Genomic DNA, 20,821 nt, shown 5'->3' with positions numbered 1-20,821 from the left:
TGCGTTAGCCAGAATATCAACAGATACTGGCATACAGTACAGTAGCTTTTATAGGCTTAATATTAGGCATACCATAACTCTACCTTTGTACCTTTTTAAGTTAATTCAAGTTCCAAAAGCACAGACCCTTAAGATTAAATTACACCCCTTAAAATTAAGCATGAGCCGGCCATGTAAAAGACACCACTAATTGTCATAGTCCTTTAATCTCACAGTTAACAAACAGACATACTGCCTGCAGATAGACAGGAGGTCAAAGAGTGTTGGAGGCAGTCTGGAAAGCCTGTCAATCAGTTTCAATTTCATGAAAAATACTGCTAATTGCATTACTTTCAGTAAAACATTGGATACATTTGCTGTGCATTCAAACAAACTTAAAATATTCACACCCATTGCTCATTCCTCAAGCAGACGTGTATTGCTTAAATCACTATTTAGATCACCTCCAGGACCATATTTGAGTAATTTTAGGCATTAAAGGTAATTTCATGTAATTTTTAGAAATTGTCAATACAAGGAAGGTGATTTAAAAAAAAGATTATAATTGGAAATAAGGCCACGAAACTCTGCAGGGAAGCAGAACAACAGATTTTGGTTTATTGCATAGGTTATGACCTATAACAAAGCCAAAGTGGTCCTCAGAGATGACATTTAGAAGAATCTGGTCTCAGCCTCAAGCTAAAAGCTGTTCTATAAGTTTTCAGTCTACTTCCATCTGCTGGTGTGCCCTGTTTGAGTATTAAGCATATTTTAGTAATCATCATAGTACCCAGATTCAAAATGGTATGACAACATTTGAATCAGGGGTCAGGTAGCAGGCTTAAGAATCTGGCTATCAGGGCAAGGGACCATGCTGTTTTCTTGGCCAATAATTGCCACTTTCCCTGCTCTAGCATTGTAGGCTCATTCTGGTAGTGCACTGCTTGAGGAAGATTAGCAGCTGGTGACATTTTTTACATTCAAGCTTTACTCTCAGATTTGTGCAAAGATTGAATAAACTACAAGAAATGATCTGTTAATGTCTTTACTATAATAGCTGTTTGATCTTTATTGACAGGGGCATTTTGTCAATCTGCTTTTTTCCTAAATTAAGGATATATTTGCTCATCTTATCAATAAACGCATACCAAATACCACATACCAAAGTGGTATCTATTTAAAGTGTTAGGTTATCTAAAGGGTTGGCAACTAACTCTCTTTTGAGCCTTTCTTTAGATTTGTATCAATGCTAGGGGTGTGGCTCAAGGGATGGCTGGATGGATCTTTGTTCTAGACCGAAATATCTCAACAAGTATTTAAAACTATTCCCCTTAAAGTTTGTAAATACATTTATGGTCTCCAGAGTATTAATCCCACTGATTTTCTTTTTCTCTGACTTTACTTCTAGTGCCACCAAGTGGTTAGCAATTTTTGGCTTCCACTGTTTACAGCATAACATCTGCCTATGACATGTAGGCTGCAGTGTAAGTTCATTTACTTTGTCCATCATACCTCATGGTTTGAGGCTGGTATTCAGCCTGCCAACAGCATGGTGGCTTGGTGGTTAGCACTGTCATCTCACAGGAAGAAGGTCCTGGGTTTAAATCCGAGCTGGGACAGGGCGTTTTGGGTCAACTTGCCCTGTTCTCCCGGTGCTTGCAGTGTCAAAAACATGTATATTAAGGTAATTTGCCAGTGCCTCTGAGCTTATAGCTGGCGTGAGTCCCAAGGCACTGCACAATGGCTGCCCACTGCTCCTCAGGGATGGATTAAAGCGATCAAATTTCACTACGTCGTCGTCTGTGTATGATTGTATGTGAAAATAAAACTGATTTACATTTACAGCTGCTGTCAATCAAACACAGACACCAACATGCTTGCACCAACCCTCTAGCTGTTTGTGAAATACAATTGACCTGTTATTTTTTGTTTGTAAAAAAAAAAGTTATCAAGGCTGATTTTTTGACCAGAGAATAAAAAATATTCTCTATTTAAAGGATTATTCTGCCCACACTTTTGTACCTTTTTGTCATTTCCTTAAACTACATTTTTAAACAATAATTTAAAGTTTGAATATAAGTGTGTCACAAAAAAGTTCCCACTGGATCATATTAAAAATGATAGCTGTAAGAATAAAGGATGCAACCCCTCAACTCCTGAATGTAAAGAATTGAATATGAAAATTCTCGATATTAGATAGGTGGAACTAATCATCCAGATATAAGACTTCCCTAAATGAAGAATTTACTCCAAAGATAATATGCATGTCACCTTGTGTAAATAAGACTCTAGATATATTCATACAATTGCAAATGAGAAAATAAAACTCAATATCTTTGATCTCAGAGAAAACAGATCATGTCCATTGACAGAACAAAGAGCTGTAGCTTGCCTCAAAGAGAGCGTATATCATTGGGCCTCTTTCTTCCCATGTGATTGCATTACTTGACCTAAAAGACTTGACAATAGATTTGACAATCATGGTTGAGTGCTGTGAAGGAGGTGTGCTAGGTCTAGCAACAGGAAGCTTTTAACAAGCAAGCACACTTGGCCCCTCTATTTTTTAGTGATCTGAAGCAATGTTTGTAAGATAAGAACCAAATCAAGCCAAAATAAACTATAAAGTGCTCACGGTGGTGTATCACATTTCTAAAAGATCTGATTGGCTTGGCTATGGGGGAGAGGGATGGTTCTTCAGCTTACAAGCTGTCGCCATCTTTAGGTTGATGAGATTGTACTGTACTGTATAGCGCATGTGTCACCATTGACTAACTAAACTTCAAATATTCTAGTAAATGTATGGCAAATACTCAATAATATGACATTCAGCGTTTAGTTAGTCATCCACCTCCTAAGCAGTGACTTGACTACGGTGTTTAAAATAAACACATAGGGTCTGATTTACTAAGATCCTAAATAGTGGGTACTAAATTGCGTGCACGGTGCAATAGATTACATGTTTCGTTTGTGTGCGTTTTGCGGGTAATCTACTAATAATCACTGTGTAAATGAAAACAGGTGCAACAGGGTGGAGACAGCAGTATTTAAATGAAGGTTTTGCGTGTCTGAATGGAGAGTTTGGACGAGCAGAAAGCTGCAAGCACAAAATGAAATGTGATCAGGTTCTAGTGGAAGAGGTTAACAAATATATTGAGTTATAACAAAAACAAATATTACCAGAAACAACCCACATATGGGAGAGTCTTTGTGACAAAGTCAATGCTGTTAGTAAAACCAAAAATAGTCCACTCCAAAATTATTAATACAGGTGGAAAAACTCCATCCTGTGCGTATTCTGTCATTGTGCCTCCTTCTCCTCCTCTCCACAGTAACAGAAGTCATCTGAGCGCAGTGCACAGCCGGTTAATACCTGCCCTTCAAACGTATTATTTATAGACGCAGTTAGCATCAGAAATAATACCTTCAGGTTTGGTAAATCACAATGCGTGTGCTAAATAACATATTTGCATTTTCTCCTCCCTTTATTTTGCACACTGGGGTTAAAACGCCCCACATTGCATATTCATTATGGACAGTGCGTATTATCTTACACAGTTGAAAGACGCAAACCTGCGCTGCGTTAGTAGATCAGCTTGAAAATGTTTTGCGGGTGATGTCAAGTTTGCACACGTTTTTACACACGCAGACCTTTAATAAATCAGGCCCTTAGTGGTGGTATATAATGCTTTGGGAACTTTTTCTTAGATGTGCAAATTTAACAACATAAAGAAATGCACTGGAGGGTGACGAGCCTAGGCCATTTTCCATTAGATTTTAGCTCTAAACGTAAAACACATATTTAGGAAATGACTAATGAAATACCACAGCTGACTGACTTTTAAAAGAATTCATCAAAACATTATGCTTCACTGCCCAAAAACAGCCTTAAAATTGCTGTAGGCAACAATTTGTGATCATCCCTTGAGTTGTCAATCAGTCAATGAATCGTCAGTCAGCACAGCCCTAGCACAGACTTGCTAATCTGGATACACAGGCACAATAAAAGTTTTATGAATGTTCTCTGAGTGCTGAAGGCATGCTTTCGCTACTCATATAACCTTCAGTCACACTTAAAATTTTAGTATAGACTGACACATGAACAAAGCTGTCCTGATTCAAGTTTATATAGCTTGTGATGCCCAAACCAACCAAACAGTAGGGTAACCAATATATGTGGCAGATCAACCAAACATGCTGGCTTTATGGACATGTGTTTGTGTTTGTCATATTTTGAAATGCAAATTGTACAAACACAAATACAAATGATCTAAAAGCCAACTTGTGTAATGCACCTGTATCCTGAGTAGTTTTAATTAGCTTGGTTATACTGGATTGGCTTCTTTATCAAAAGGTATTGAGAATGTAGGGGGGACCTCCTCTCCCTCCTCCCTTTTGGCTCCACTTTCACAAGTAGGAAGAGCAACAAAGAGGAGGCTTGTGTAGGAGACCTATGTCCACCTAGCTTTCCCTCTTCCCACTCATCAGTCACATGACTCCCCCCCTCATTCAACCCACACACATAAAGTCACACACACTCTCCCATCCACCCTACTCTAAGCTATTTCTGGTTATTATTGACCACGGCGGGTTTTAAAATAACTTTTAATGAGCATGCATGATTACGGGTGAACTAAAAATGTACACTCCAGTGGAGAGACACCTGGGTTTTTTCCCCCTTTTATATTTCTCTCATGTAGTTGCACATTTGAAGGGAAGGGAAATGTTTCTCTTGGGATCTGGGACAGGTTTTCCTTTTATGAGTGTGTTTGATATTCGGGACATGCTCCGGCCTTAAGAGCTCCATGATTCATTGCAGGAGGCGACATTCGCCCGTAGCAGAGATCCACAGCAGAGACTAATAATAGTCTAGCCTGACTTAGTATCCCATGCGACTCTCTTAATGCTACCTAACATTCAGAAACTAGTAAAAGTTGTTTTAAAAACAATATTGACTGATGTTTTTTTCCACTTGAAAAATAGAAGAAAGAGGGCAGCATTTTTTGACAAGGCTGAAAGTATCTTAGCACAGAAGGACCCTTTGTTTTATTATGAACCCATAAAATGGCACTCCCCCCAAGTTGGTAAAAGCAAGACAGCACAGGGAGAGAAAGAAAGCACTGGCCTGCTGCTATTTTTATTTGTATTGATTGGTTTGTTTCCTGGTATTAGAGATGTCCCTCATTTTTAATTAAAGTTCAAACATCCCTTCAGGAGATTAAAGCCCACTGATTAAAGTGTTAAAAGGTGCCTTTTGAATTTTGTCCACATATTCTCTCCTTCTCTTTCTTTGCTATCATTGTCTATATCTGCATGTCTTTCTGTGTCTGTCATTGTTTATTATGTGTGTGCTGCATGGTCTTTTAACAAATGAGAAATAGTGCTGATGTGTAACATCAATGTTGAATGACATTGATCGTACCTTGTTGCATCTGTCTTTTACCCAGATTTTTTTCTCCCTTTAATTGTACTAAAAAAAAAAAATCATCAAATCCTGTATAGAGGATAGTGCTGTCACATGGGGGCACTGTTAAGCTGTAAATTGCATCAGGGTGATATAAGGCACTGATATCAACACAAAATGGTTGCAGCAAATTCAACAATAAACCCTAGCACAATTATAGATTCCTCAATTTTAATCTATTTTCCTCTACCAAAAATGACATAGCCCTGGAGGCCAAGAACTATATGATTTGCGGTTTGTGTGTGTTTGCTTACCCTCATTTAACTGTTGTTGTGTTCCACATTGTGATGGGTTTGTCATTAGGCAGGAGTGGGTATGTGTGGGTGGATGCACGTGCCATATGTGCCATCCTGCTCTGACAATAATGCGTGATTATAATGGTAGTTTTGCATTATCTTTCAGGCATATGGTATGTCTGTGCTGCCTTTGAATCTGATAAAAGGCACACGGAGTGTGGTGTATGAACGCCTGGAGAACACTGAGGACATTGATGATGTTGAGCATCAGATAGAAAAACTGAAATCCAAGGTTGGTATCACCAATGACACAAGGCACAAGCATATGCCCCATAAACACATTGTGCAAATTATCTACAAGTCACTGAATAACTTCATGGAAAAAACGTAGAAGTGTGTACTCGTACATTCAGTGAAAGGTACACATTCTAGCCTACAGCTGATCAGTCCTTGCTTCTTATCCTTCTGTAATGGCCCTCTGTCTTTGCATGCTATTATGGATGGTTGACATTGTCCTTATCAACTAAGCTCTCAAATACAGGCAGCACAAACAGGGAAACACAAATGAAGACATCAATTAGTTGCTAATAGTTGCCAGTGGCAACATGAAGTTGAAATCAAAAGACCAGTGCTGTCGTCATTCCTCCTTCGTCTTCTGCTTAGATATATTTAATGAACAACTTGCATGACTATATTAAAGATTACATACACAGTAAATAATGGTAAAGACTGCAAGAAGAGTTTACTTAAATAACTATGAAAACTAAATACTCTAAATAATGTCATTTTCTGAGCCTGAAGGTATACAAATAGCAACTCTTGTCATTTAATGTTTATATTAAAACTTTTTAAATGCTAATTATTTACTGGCAGATGAATTTTACCTCAATCTTTTGACCACAGTGTTTTAATACATCTTCTATCCACCCACTGACATAATAACTGTCCATGTTAATTATTTTTCTTAAATATCAAGTTATACTGTAATTGTCAAGTATTTTTGTCAGTTTTTTCCACTATTTGGGCTGAGTTTACCCTGTTAAAAGCTAAAAACTTGCCTTGTCAGAAGTGAATATACATACGTTATTGATTGATCTGCTGTTTGTTGGGGTTTTTTTTCACCAGTGTAAAGATGGACGTCCCCTGTCTTCAAGGGACAGACACAACCTGCAGGAGCTAGAGGGCAAACTGCAGGTCCTCCAGCGCAGGGGGAGACACCTGGAAATTGCAGAGAGGAACTGCTGCACTAAAGTGGGCAGTGCTCTCAGACCTTTCAAGGTGAGTCTGCATTATGGAATTAGTTCCAGTTCACAAAGGTAAATTATACAGTATGTTCCAATATAGATAGTATTGTAAACAAAGACACATCATATTCCATTGTCTGTATTAATACATTGTGTGTAATCTTACAAAGACAATAATTTTGCTGGATATATGCATCCTGGGCTAACTGTCATTGTTGTGTAATTGATTGTTGAGGTAGGTGAGGGCCAGACTGAAGCTAATTGTTTCTTTACTTGATAGTTGTGCAATTAAAACATATTTTAGTTCATGTCTACCAACTTCAGCATTATCCCCTCTGTTTCCGTGTGCTCAAGTTCTAATCTGGACTGCTCCAGATTTACTTTTAGTTCTACTTTACACAACTGCATATTTACATGATTCCCACGGGTAGTCTCTTCACCTAATTTACTCTGAAGTCTCTCAGGGAGGCTCACACTTCTCAGGCAGGATCTCATGATTCCCCAAGGAAAACCCAAAGGCACCACAAACTTATCTTTGATTTTACTTTTTTGGGTTGGCAACCAATACCTGGACCTCTATATCTGCAATTTTAGTAACGGTGTTACAGCATACAACTTTGCGCAAAGGGCGGTGGGAGTGGAGGGGGGTTACGTTAAGCAAATGGAAACATGTGTCTCAATTAAACATATCTGTCAGGAGTCGTAGCATCTTCATCCATGGGAATATACTATACACTGAAGGTTTATCTGCAATACCACTCAAAAGTTTGGACACACCTACTCGTTCTTGTTTGCCATGGTGAGAATCACACATGCAGATACCATCCATTCACTGTCTCTGCATATCACAAAGACATGGCAGTTGAACAAAAAACCTCAACAGACCAAATTACAGATTTCATTGGTCTTATTATTAATGGTCTCCCTTAGCAGTGGTTTCTTTGCAGCCATTTGACCATGAAGGCCTGATTCATGCAGGCTCCTCCAAATAGTTGATGTGTGTCTACTACCTCAACTCTGGGATGCATTAATGTGGGCTCTACCCTGAGGTGTTGTTAAATGGTGATCTCTGAGGCTGGTAACTCCAGTGAATTTATCCTCTGCAGCAGAGGTAACTCTTGCTCTTCCTTCCCTAGTCTTCTCAGTCCTCCAGAGAGCGATTTTCATCATAAGGTTTGATGGTTTTTGCGAAGTCACTTCAAGAAAGAAGAAAGAAAAGTTCTTGAAATTTTCTAGACTGATTTTCCTGACTTAAAGTAATGATGGACGGTCTCTTTACTTAGTTGACCCCTTCTTGCCATAATTTGGATTAGTACAGTAGTCGGATAGGCCTTGTTGCTACCTAAGCACAACACAACTACTTGTCTCAAACACATTAAGTAGAATAGAAATTCCACCCATTTATTTTTGACAAGGCACACCTGTCAGTTGGTCAGTGGGTAAGATCCATACCAGAAGTGTACAAGCACACAAAAGCCAAAAATGGCAGCTGCCAAAAAATAATCATAGTAAATCTGCGCACACATGAATGCAACCATTTCCCCACTTATTAATCACAATCAACTTGGAAAAGTGTGCATGTGGACGGTTTTCATACCCCCCCCCCCTTATACTCCACAATTAACCATCAAGGTCAATGCAAAAGCCTTCATGAATATTGATGTACATGTTGTTCGCATGGACAACGGCAGCAGTAACAGAAGAAAGTTTGAGAGGCTGACAGCTGCAGCAGTCAATTCCCAAAATTAAAGTGGTCAGACATGGAGGTAAATGCCAAGAAGTGCATTGCTGCACGCTTTTAGGTTAAGAACTACTGGAGGCATAGGGACATCAAAGCTCACTGCTTGCTATGTGTTAAGCATCTACTGTATGAATGCACACATGACTAATGAGACCACACATTCAATATCTAAAATACAATAAACACTATATTCATTTATATTTACTCCAAAATTCAGCATACAAATGTTTCTCTAATGAACACAGTCCACAAATGAATGCAGGTGGTGAATATGTGCAGGTGAGATGAATAGAAAACGCAGAGTTTCTCCAGTGTACTCTGTGTTCACACTTCCTGAATCCTGCCACATCATTGTATTTTAGCAGCTGTGCTACTACAGTCCAGTCATCTCTTCTGCTGATGAGACAGCACATTGTGCTCAATATTTCATTAATAGTTCAATAATACATCACAGATGTAATTGGTTACGATTTGAGTCAGCTTATATCTTTTAAATTTGAAGGGTGCTTATGGAATAGTTATGGCTCACTACAAGCACAAGTGCACTGCTGGCTTGAATATGTATGATAAAGTGGATCTATAATTAACATTTGATATGAAGTGAAATTAAATGTGTGAGAGGAATCATTATACAATCTGGCTTCAATTCACCACTTCACCATGTGTGTCATCAATTTGCCTCGTCTCCAAAATGTTTGAACACATAGGTCAGATTTCCTGGACAGGTCTGCACATTCTCCTGTCAGATTTGTTTTTATACATTCCAATTTTTTGTAGGAAGTGATAGAAGTGCGTATCTTTCAAGCCTTTTTTTGTGTACACAACAGTCTACAACAGCCTGCAGCATGTGACATGCACCAAACACCACAAACAACAGGGGGTGCCCCAAAAATATAGTTTTATTGATATGATGTTACTGATGCAGCTAAAGCAGGGTGTGTACTGATCCATGGAGTGATTCACTGTAATGATCACCACACCCTCCAATTTATATTCATTTTACCCAACCCTGCCATGGATGTGCTTTTATGCCCTTATTGACTGTTTATACATGACTTACCAATTGTTATAAGCAGTTCAGTAGATCTCATTTTCTTTGTTAAGTAGTTCCATCATCATTCTCCTGGTGCACATTTCACATTCCCACTGCTATTCATTTTCCAGTATTTTACTGCACTACAGGAATGCACAAACATTTTGAACCAGTGTCTGTAATAGTGTGTCTTGAACCAAGGGGGTTGCTGCTAATGAAAGTCCCCAGACTCAAATTTAAACACTAATGAGTTGTGAGATTTATTTACTGTATACTCAGGCACTGGTGTAGAGTGATAAGCCAAATGATTGTGATTTCTCTAGAGTAGTGGCACCACTGTTTCTCAAATAAATGCTGTCCTTTTTATATCAACCCTGGTGGTGCGAGAAAATGAGTTATTGAGCATGAGAAGCATACGGTTGAAAAGTCCAGGGACCTTGCAAAATTGCTGTGTTTTGATGCCACAATAAAACAAAAGTAAAAAATGGCAATGCAATTATCTTTGTTAAAATCAAGTATTCCACCTTTTCATTTAAGATAAAAAAAAATCAAGCTTTTCATGATTCAAAAACATGTTTTTTTATATGGCTTCTTGCTTAGTATTTTTAACATACTGCCTGTCAAATATTCTATTCTTAAGGCAACCTCTTCTGTTTGCTTTAATTTGTTTGGATTAGTACTTTCTTTCATTATGTATGGTCACCAAAAAAGTAATCATGAAATAACTGGACTGCTTTAAATAGACCAACTCAGAAATAATGGCTCACTGAAGAAATGATTATGTTGGGAAAGGTAGCTTTCAGACTGCAAAATAATGGGACACAATATGCTGAAACATGGGCAGCAGATGAAAAATACTTAATGTCAAGTATATGTATGTGTGAGAGAGTCATTTTTAAAAAAACTTTTAATGTATTTTCCTCTATCTGGCCACCTAACTTTTTAAGTCGTTGTTCATGTCAAGGTAATAAAAACTATAATGTCAAAAAGTGTGTTGATTATCAGCTTCTTGATTGTAATGTATGCTTTGCCACACTAGAAATTACATCAAGGGATGTTTCCTCATAATTGTTTGCATCTAGGCAATTATATGGATATGTGGGTGGCATTAGCACACTAAACTAAGAAAATGAATACACTTATGTACATTTTTTTTAAAACATTCAGATTCATCTGATAATCACTCTGTTATACTGAGACATGGCTGGTGATGGGGGTGACCTGCAGCAAAGGTCCCTTGGCGGAAACGAACCAGGGAGGCTGCGATTTTGTGGCATGCGTGGTAACCACTCAGTTACAAAAGCACTCCTTCTATATGTGTTTGACTACTACATTTTTTTCCCCACTTACTTGTCTGATATGGAATATTTTGGACCTAAATGCCCCTCAAAGGTTAGCAGTTGATAGGATTTATTGCCTTTTTGGCTACCACCCCCCTTTTGCCTCCCTGGTTGCAACCTCCCTACTCTGTCTGGGCTGTGCCATTGCTTCCCCCTGTCACAACAGTGCCAAACTGTGGCTGGCCATATGGTCTCTCCTTGACAAAAGACATGACAGAAAGGTTATATTTTCTGACCCAGTATATGTTTTTGAAAACATACATTTTACTTTATTGGGGTTCACTATGAGTGAAAATCCCTCTGTTGTTTGTAGGCACATATCACTGTTTGATACTGTAATAGATTTTATTCTATTCATTAATTCGGTCTGTTCTCTGCAGGTGTTGTTGGGCATTTTCTTTATCCTGGTTGCACTGCTGTTCACTGTTGCCCTGTTCATTTCAAAGTAAGTCATCATTTGTCTTCTGACTCCTACATCTCTGCATAATGCAAATTGATATAATGTATGGCAGCAAATGTGACAAAACAAATGTTTTTCCATTTAAATGGAATTGTTAATAATATTGTTATATCGGAGATGCATTCTCATATTAACATTTCTTTCTGTGTGTTTCAGTTTGGATAAAGCTCTCCACTCTGCTGGCATCAGCTCTGGATTCATCATCTTTGGCACCAACCTGACCAATCCTTTGAATGAACTTCTATTAGCCTTACAACCTGTGAGTATCTTTTGTATCATCGCTCATGTCAAAAAGATGATTATCATTCATTAAGATTTGCATAAAGCCATATTTTCTTGTTTTCATCATACTTAACCAAGATGAAGCATCCTTTAAGAGCTCTATTCTTAGCCATTTAGAAAAGCACTTGTAATATGGTTGAAAAATGTGAAATGTGCAGGTCAGCAAAATGAGAGAAAGAATAACACAAACTTGAACCTAATGGCATTTAGCAGTTTGTTACTTTTAAACATGGTCGGATAGGCACAACTTATATTTTAGAACAATAGGATAACAACATTGCATGCATTTTGCATTCAGTAGTGACATAAAGTTAAAAAATAATTTGATGCTGCAAACGAACAAGGCTGGAATTAATTGTAACGTACGACAAACACAGACTTAACAATGGAGGTATGACAGGGGTTAAATAGCCTGGGTAAAGGGTAGGTCTGACAATCATGACAAAACCACAATATGAGCTAATTGTTCAGCTTTACATAATTGGTCTTTCTTGCATAGCCATTTATGTGATTCTGAAACTACTTTTTTACAAGGTCATGCACAATGACGCAAAATGTATACAGTAAATTGGCAGAATAAAGAACTATGTAATACAATATAATCTAAATATCCCTGTATACAAAGTTTATAATACATTTTTTTACTGATTTATAGCTGCACTCTTACAAAGGCACAGTCAAGTCCCATTGAATACACTTGAATCACATCCGGAAATACAGAATAAGAAAAGTGTAAAAGTAGTGCAGTATATCTAAGATTAATGTAAATAAGGGATAACATTTTGGAAACCTAGATATATGCAACGTGTGTTAAATGTCCAAAGCCTTACTTTAAGCTTTTAACAGAACATCCTCTGTTGAACTTAGTATTCTACAGCAGAATTCTGGGAATAAAAATGACTGACAGCAGAGACCATTAAAGAATTGCTTTATATATAATGAAATTTCTTAAATGTCCAAGGCCAGTGTTTAGAAGTATGACCTTGGTATTTAAGGAATTAAGGTCACAAGAGAGCGTATAATACTGTATATAAGAATCAGATTTAAAGTTAAATCAAAACATTTAGAGTACAGGACATAGGGCATGTACTTAAGTAAAAGTTAGCAATACAGCTGTTGGTAATCTAAATAGTTTAAATGCACTACTAAGTGACCAGCTCAGATACACCTTATTGGGCTGGACCATTTGGTAATATCTCCTTGCATACTTTAGAGGTAGCAAGCCTTGATGTTTGGTCTCAGAAAGAAATAACCTCTGACCTCTGTTCCTGCTATCACAGGTTTTTCCGCTGGATTATATCCTGATCACAGTCATCACAATGTACTTTGTACTCACATCCATGGCTGGTATTCGCCACATGGGTATATGGTTTTTCTGGATAAGGGTAAGGAAAGGCTCTGCATCTATACTATTTTCAAAACTTTGCAGGTACAAATGCACTATTACATTTACATAAACATTGTTTTTCTTTGCAGCTGTACAAAATCAGACCTAAAAGAACCCGTCCCCAGGCTCTTCTCTTTCTCTGTATGATCCTTCTCTTGATTGTCCTTCATACCAGCTATATGATCTACAGCCTTGCGCCACAATACGTCATGTATGGCAGCCAGAAATATCTTTCACAGGTGAGGAAAAATGTATTTATATATATTTATATCCCTGTGTATTTCTAGGTTTTAGTCTAGCGCTGATGAGATGGAGCTCTGAGGATGAGGCTCTAATGATGTCAGTGTTGGTCAGTGGGTTCAGACTACTTTGGTCCAGCTGGGTGAAGGCAGCGGCATGGTCTCTATGGGCTGGTAGTGGGGATTTTAGACTCTTGTTCTTTTTTGATTCTGTCTATCTATATTAGACTATGTGGCTATTACTGTGTCGATCTGTTGTTTGACAGTCAAGCCTGATCTGATGTAGCTCTGCTCCTCTTTCTCTCTCTGTGTGTGGGTGTGTGCATGCAGTTTAGATGCACCCTTGTATCTATTCTTCGTCTCAAAAAATCTTTTTAAACAACATAATTAAAATGAACCACTGTGTTGTTTTGCTGAAACAACCTCTTTTTAAATAAGAGAAAAGAACCTTTTTAAAAACCAGCTCCATATGACTCACAGGGTGAACATGGCTGACAGTATAACTAACTGCTGCTGTCTTTTCACCTGCAGTATTTAAATACATTGTTTCACAGTGTCATTTATACCAGCCTAGCCATGTACAGAGTAGCGACTGGTGGCAGATTTGCGCACATTAAATACCTCAAAAGTTGAGCCCCTTGGTTACTTACTACTAGTAATCATTGATAGTTCTTTTAGTTGAAAATAATCCTTAAAATGACTGTAAATACATCCTACTGAACTGTTTATATACAGTTTATTGCTTTGACAGGATCTGAATAACATTTATTTATTTTTTGTATCATTGAAAAATTGAGAATATCATCTGGAATCAAAGCTTCTAGATTTTTCTGCTACTTTGTAAAGCTAAAGGTCATTTCATAATTTATGAGTAAAAGGCTGTTGTTATTTGAATTTTTTTTTTGAGAATTATAGATATCCAGATATTATGGCTTTGACTTCCTTTTGAAAACCTAAATCAATTTGTACCTCATGGAGTAGTTTGTAGTGTTTCTTTGCTAAACGGGTACATGCCTTCTGTGTTTTTTTTGATCAGAGTCAGATGCCCTCAGCAGATCCTACATCTGGGAATGCTACTTTTGGCATCACGAAGATCTGTGATGCTGACGCACCTGAGGGTAAGTCTGTCATCTCTTCTAGCACTGGTCGAATCGTGAGATGTTGGGAGAACTTACAACACATCATCAAAGATTTATTGCTCACAAGTGGAGTCTATACGAGAACAGAGGAAGGACAGTGTACAATCGAGCCATTTCATGTAGAGCACTGTTCAGTAACCTTTATCACCATTCATTATTCATTAGAGGGAATAACAAACAGACAAATATTTACTAATGCAGTACATGGTCTCTTGCTGTCTCCATGCCAACGCTTATTATAGTAAATCAGCCATGAGAACAGGAATGTGTGAATGTACATCATAGCAGTGAGCTTTATCACAATAATTTATTAATTTCCCCAATGCTCAAGTTAAGCTCTTCTTCGTGGTAAATCAGACACTGTCTGTCCATCCATCTTTAATATCTACTGTATCTATAGTATCAATCATACATAAGCAGTCAAATGTAGTTGTCAGAGAATCACAAGTTATTCCCAACAATTAAAGGAAACAAAGAACATAATAAACACACTTTATCCTTTATTATATCTGTCACACAGATTGACTTAAATCCCAATGTGACCACATATTCATTCAGAGTGATTTGTATTGTTATTGATTCATTTAACACTCAAGACAACATAGACTACAGACCCCAGAAAAGACATAATTAGATCGCAGTTAGAATAGCAAATGATTGTTGATGGGTTGAAAATTGGTTGGTATACAATCAATTACATATTAAGCATATCCAAATGTTATACGTCTTCCTAAATTTTACTCTGTCTGCCTTAAATGATTGCATGCTTTGTTGAGTTAATTATACGCAGGACATCATATATGTATCATGTATTATAGTAATTTGTAATGTATTTTATTCTCTCCATTTTAATTTTGTTGATTAAAGTGTTGCAGCCAACACACACCACACGAAGCGGCCTCCAAAAAGTTACAAACAAATATCCTGCTTTACACAGTTCCGTCACTAGTCTCCTGCAGCATCACTTGCGTGGTTGGTCAAGCCTGGTCTTCTTCTTGTGTCACCAACCCAATAATGACTACTCAGAAATTGCTGTTGCATCCTGTTCATGTAGGCTGCAGACAGAAACTTAACTAAAATATGTCAGCGATGAAGGTTATGATTCATTGTCCATCACACTCTCAACAAAAGAGGTCCTCGCTATTCACAGCACGGCATCTCTCTTCTTCCTCTACTCTTTCTGCCCTCTGACTGGCTCATATTAGATATCGATCCACCTTCTTGACATTTGGCAACCAATCAGTGACAAATGACAACCTGTGACCATGATCAGTTTTTATTTTATTTATTTATTTTTTGCACTCTACGTTTTGTCTCCACTGCATCAAGTTGTTTTTTATCTCTTGAAGGCTCTCACATCAATAAATACTAAATACTGCAGGCTAGGCTGACCTGTGAATGATTATCACAAAAAAATCCAAAATCAAATCTGAAAATGAGACGGTGGCCTTGTTATACAGTATATGTTACTTGGGGAGGAGTGTTATTTATGTCTTGAAGTGTATTGCCAATTATATTATTTATTGTGTCTCTTGGGTCAACGTTAAAACCATATTTTCCCTGAGAAGTTCCCTACACAGCCTCCATTGCCATTAAAGCAGCATGTGAGTCTGGATCTGTTGTGACAGAAAAGTTCTGAATGGCAATGAGGTGTACAGTATGACGGAATAGAGCAAAGATGTTGAGATAGCCGTAATCGACTTGTTTTTCATGAATAATTTTCACTTTATCCAATAGTTCTGAAAATAGACATACTGGCAGATTGAGACAGGCAGAAAATAGAAAGAGAAGTAGTTGAGTAACTGCAGAGATAAGAGGCCCAGTATTATTTGTTTACAGTAATCTGATGTGTATTCACATGCATTTAGCTTGTTTCCTGCTTGTGGGTATGCTAAACAGTTCTGTTCCTCATTGAAGAAAGTAGACTTTACCATAATAAATGAACTGATCTAGCTGCTTTGAACAAACTTATTTAATTTGACATTGACCTGCTTTTGACTTCAAAGATGTTGCAGATGCTTGTTGTTGTATTACTATATAGCATGTATAGTATAGATGAAGGTGGCATGCAGTAGGCAGTAAATAGATATTGCTGTATTCCTTCAGTTTAAAAATGTAAATATGAGTCTGACGTATTTCTCAATGTGACCATGCTCATCTAAATAAGACTTGACTCCAAGCTAAATCAAACGGGGAATTAAACAAATGTTAATGTGCTACATACAAATACAAAAGAAATGACCATGTGAATATCTCAGAGGATCACCCATTCATATTTTCAGCATGCAGCTCGAAGAACCATAATTGTACCTTTATGCAGCATAGAGGTGCTAATGGATTAATGTCTGACATTTGAAAGAACTGCACCCTTTTGGCCCCATTTTCACAGCACCTTGCACAAACGGCAGTTACTGGTCAGTGGTTACTATTTTGGTGGCGAGTGGCCCACTGCCGGTTGAGGCACATTTAGAAACTGGTATGATTAGGCAGAATGCTATGTCCTGTTAAATCTTCATCATAAAGTCAATGGGATTGTGTATTTACAAAGTCTTTATGGAGACAAGTGTCAAGAACTGCTTCTCCTATAATAGACTGGGAGGTGCAGCGTAGGGAATGCACACTATAGAAAAATACTGTATATTCTATGAACGTGACATATTATGTTGCTTAATGCACACTTTTGATCTTAAAAATCATAAAAAAATCAGGACCACAATTCACAAAATAGTCACCTGTACAGAAATATAGAAATAGTTTGAAATACATTAAAATACAAATAAAAGTGAACACATTGCATTGTGTTGGTAATTAGTTACATTTACTCAAGTGATTAATAAGGTTGCATTAAATGAATGCGGTTAAGACATGATTATAATACCACTACTGCAAACTTAATTGCATAAACTGACAAGTCCCCATAACGCTCCTGTTTACATGACTGTACAGAGAGAATTGTGGCAGTTAATTGGATTGTCTTTGTGCAGTTGTTTGTTTTAACACTAATTTGTTGCCTGTCCCACGACAATTACAAATAACCCAAACAGATTTAGCCATGATTCTGAAATACGACATCATGTCGTGTATTTGAGTCTGGAAGCTGTATTTTATTGGAGGTATAGTCATAGTATAGCATATAGCAGATAGTACTGTATATAGTAGAGCAGATGTGTCCCTGGCACTGCAGGATCCTCAGCTGGTAAGAGCAGAAATCAGGGTTTGTAGTGTTAATCACTGAGGGCACATGTCAGGAGCATGGGACCAGTTCATCTACACACATTTTGGCATTCTCCAGCGCTATTAAATTAAATGAGTCACTGTGCCAGAGTTACTAGGACAATGGCCAACAGTACATCTACTCCATCTTTCGACCAGCATAGGAAAACTGGTCCTGTTTTGGTCAGATTGGAAATGGCTCCTGCTTTCATAACAGCCGTTGTACCACCTACCATGAGGGGGAGGAAGTATCAAGCAGAGACAACACATGCGACTGAGAGGGAATACAATCAGGAGCTTATCGACTGATAGACTGTAGACAGTAACAGGTGAAAGATTTAATTTGTGTGGTGAAAGACTGTAATTATCTCTTAATTTACACAAAGCAGCCTTTTCCTAATGGAGAGAGTACTTCATTACTACTAGGTATATGTTGTTTTTTCTACAATGTCTGTAGCAACAAAAAGGTAGGAGAAAATGAATGGTTGAGGAGGAAACTGTCTCTATGCCAATTAGTCAACAAAAATACAAATGCACTTCAATAATCTGATCATTTGTACTGTAATTTGTATCAGTCTGAACATAAAAGTTCCATATTTTAAGACTTTATCTGCAGGTGGTGTACTCATAATATAATAAAGTGTTTTGTGATTATTTTTTAATGATTTTACACTACTGGTTGCACATTTAATAATTCATAAATAAAACATAGTACATTTAAGAATGTGTGCAGGATGTACATAATACTGCTATACTGCTAATACACACATTCCCACATTCACATCCTATAAACCTTACCCTAACCCTTAGCTTATAGACATATATAACATAATGTTGGCAAGGTCCATATGTTGGTATTCAAACACTGGATGCAATCTTTTTTTTAAACCCAGAGTCACATCATTGAATCTGGCAATGTGCTACTGTATACTGATATGATTTGTAAACATAGACATATTATTCTTTGTAGCTTTTTTTCCTGGGAGGAATAACAATGCTTCAGTAGTATGCCAGTAAGACATTCACAAACATGGATATGAATTTAGTTTCAGGTTCCTTCTCCGTGGATGTGTAAAACAAGAATACAGATACACTTCGGTAGAGATGGCATCAACCCTTACAACAGGCTCTGGAAGGACATCATTTTGTAATTACCCCTAGTGTGACACTGGGTCAACAGCCAGCTAAGGCAAAAGAGGGTAGAAGTCAAGCTGGTGACTGATTGGCCAGTCAGTCACAGTGGTTTAATGACACTTAACTATCTTGGTGAGCAGGTGCTCAGTGCCAAGATCTCCATTATCTACTCTAAGGTCACTACCAGGCCATTACTCATTTAATCACCATAATGGAAATTAATATTCGGGAGTTAGTTGCCATGGCCTCAGACAACGTGAACCCTGAAGTCTTCCTCAGTATATAATTTAAAGATAGAGTTGGCTATTCTAATCCAGTACACTTCTTGTCAAATTCAGCAAATATCTCCTCATGTTCTGCTAGCGGTCTGTTCTGTTTATGTACTGATAGGTGATCCTACCTGTTGAATGGTGGGAGAGGGCTGGGGAATTGGAGGCTATCATTTAAAGTGTTTTCTCATTGAACATATACGCTTCCATGTTATTAAACGTTTCAATCCACACAGTAGGCACTCTCACGGAGACCCCCCTGTGGTTTTCTACGCTCCAAGTGTGTTTTTGTCATGTTTAGTGAAGTGTAAACTAAGACGGCCGCTGTTTAAATAATAATAAGTATCCCGCTGTACATGCGTTGAACCTTATGAACACTATCAGTGGATCAGTAACTACAAATGCTGTCGATTTCTTCTCCTGGATCCCACTTACAAACTAATTTGGTTGTGTACATTTCTGCTGTCAGTCAGCCCGATGAAAGCAGTTTGTCTGGCCTCCGTTCTCTCAGCCCTCGAGAAGCTGCAGCTGACAGACGGCTGCTTCTGTGGACAGAGATCCTGAGCACAGGTCGAGTGAGAAAAGTAGGGAAGCCACAGGATGTACTGTTGTAGTTAACAGAGTTGACTCTATAGCTGATGCATCACTTTGGATTCTGCCATACTTCTGTTATGGTCACTGCCTTGGCAATGTGCGTCCATGAATTTGGGGGAGGTAACTTCTGAAGGAGCATGAAGGGAGGGGTGTATTTGTTTGGGTGTTTAGTTCAAATATCAACAATCTTTCTCAAGAATGACTGACTCTACCTTTAACACACAAGTTTTTAGACGTGTGTTAAAATCAGAATATGTTATGTCTGGGCGTTGGCACAGTACATACAATGTTTTTTTTACTCATTTCAGCAGCTGATGGGAAAAGTTTTATCTTAATCCTATGTGTCCATGTATAGCCTTCCACACAATAACACATGCTGTTATAATGGACTATCTTAAAACCTGTTTTTGTTTGACGGACACTTCATCATAATTATTTATTTTCATGCCTACGCCCCTGCTGCAACCAATAAGCCTGTACGTATCCCAGCACCCCCACTCCACCCAGGCACTGTTGGGCTCCAGGACCCCCACAATGCTTCTCTTACAGCCAGTGCATTTCATTTTACTCATTTTCTCTTAAGCCGCTGACACAAACTTGAACTCTGAGCACTAAATCTCTCTAAGTTTGGTTTTGGTATATTCAATCACTTTATTTTAAAGTTCTGTTCATAAATAATTGTATTAATGAACATAATTTTAATTTTTTATGGCTTCATGAAGCCCAGTTGAAACCTGAGGAATAAGATGAAGCTGCTCTATCAGATTATTCTCACCACTGTGATGCTCATGCTGCTGTTACTGGAGGGGGAGATGCTTTGATCATAGACTCTGACTCGCATCTAAGTCCATCTACATCTACATTCGCCCTTGTCAGTGTAGATGTGAGTTTTTTTTATGTAGTTATGCTGTAACTGATATGCCTGTTGGAAGCTAGATAAGCTTACATTTTATATTCCTTTTTTGTTTCTTTTTTGTTGTTGTATTTGGACTGATAATTGTCTTATCATTATAGACTTAAACAACATTTAAAATCAATCAGACCCCTTTATGCACCCTACCCAACACCCC

General features: G+C 37.9%; 1 protein-coding gene across 1 annotated transcript in view; it reads left to right on the top strand.

The window, feature by feature from the left end:
- Nucleotides 1-20,821, top strand: part of lmbrd1 (LMBR1 domain containing 1) — a 59,577-nt gene that overhangs the window by 30,811 nt on the left and 7,945 nt on the right. The window contains exons 8-14 of the mRNA XM_053333284.1: nt 5,843-5,968; nt 6,802-6,954; nt 11,415-11,479; nt 11,651-11,753; nt 13,057-13,161; nt 13,253-13,402; nt 14,439-14,520. Of these exons, the coding sequence (XP_053189259.1) occupies nt 5,843-5,968; nt 6,802-6,954; nt 11,415-11,479; nt 11,651-11,753; nt 13,057-13,161; nt 13,253-13,402; nt 14,439-14,520 (784 nt within the window). The remainder of the gene's footprint in view (nt 1-5,842; nt 5,969-6,801; nt 6,955-11,414; nt 11,480-11,650; nt 11,754-13,056; nt 13,162-13,252; nt 13,403-14,438; nt 14,521-20,821) is intronic.

The sequence above is a fragment of the Scomber japonicus genome, chromosome 14 (genome assembly GCF_027409825.1).
Source record: "Scomber japonicus isolate fScoJap1 chromosome 14, fScoJap1.pri, whole genome shotgun sequence".
NCBI classification, from domain to species: domain Eukaryota; kingdom Metazoa; phylum Chordata; class Actinopteri; order Scombriformes; family Scombridae; genus Scomber; species Scomber japonicus.
The sequence above is the reverse complement of the archived record's forward strand: the minus strand, read 5'-3'. Positions and strand labels throughout refer to the sequence as shown.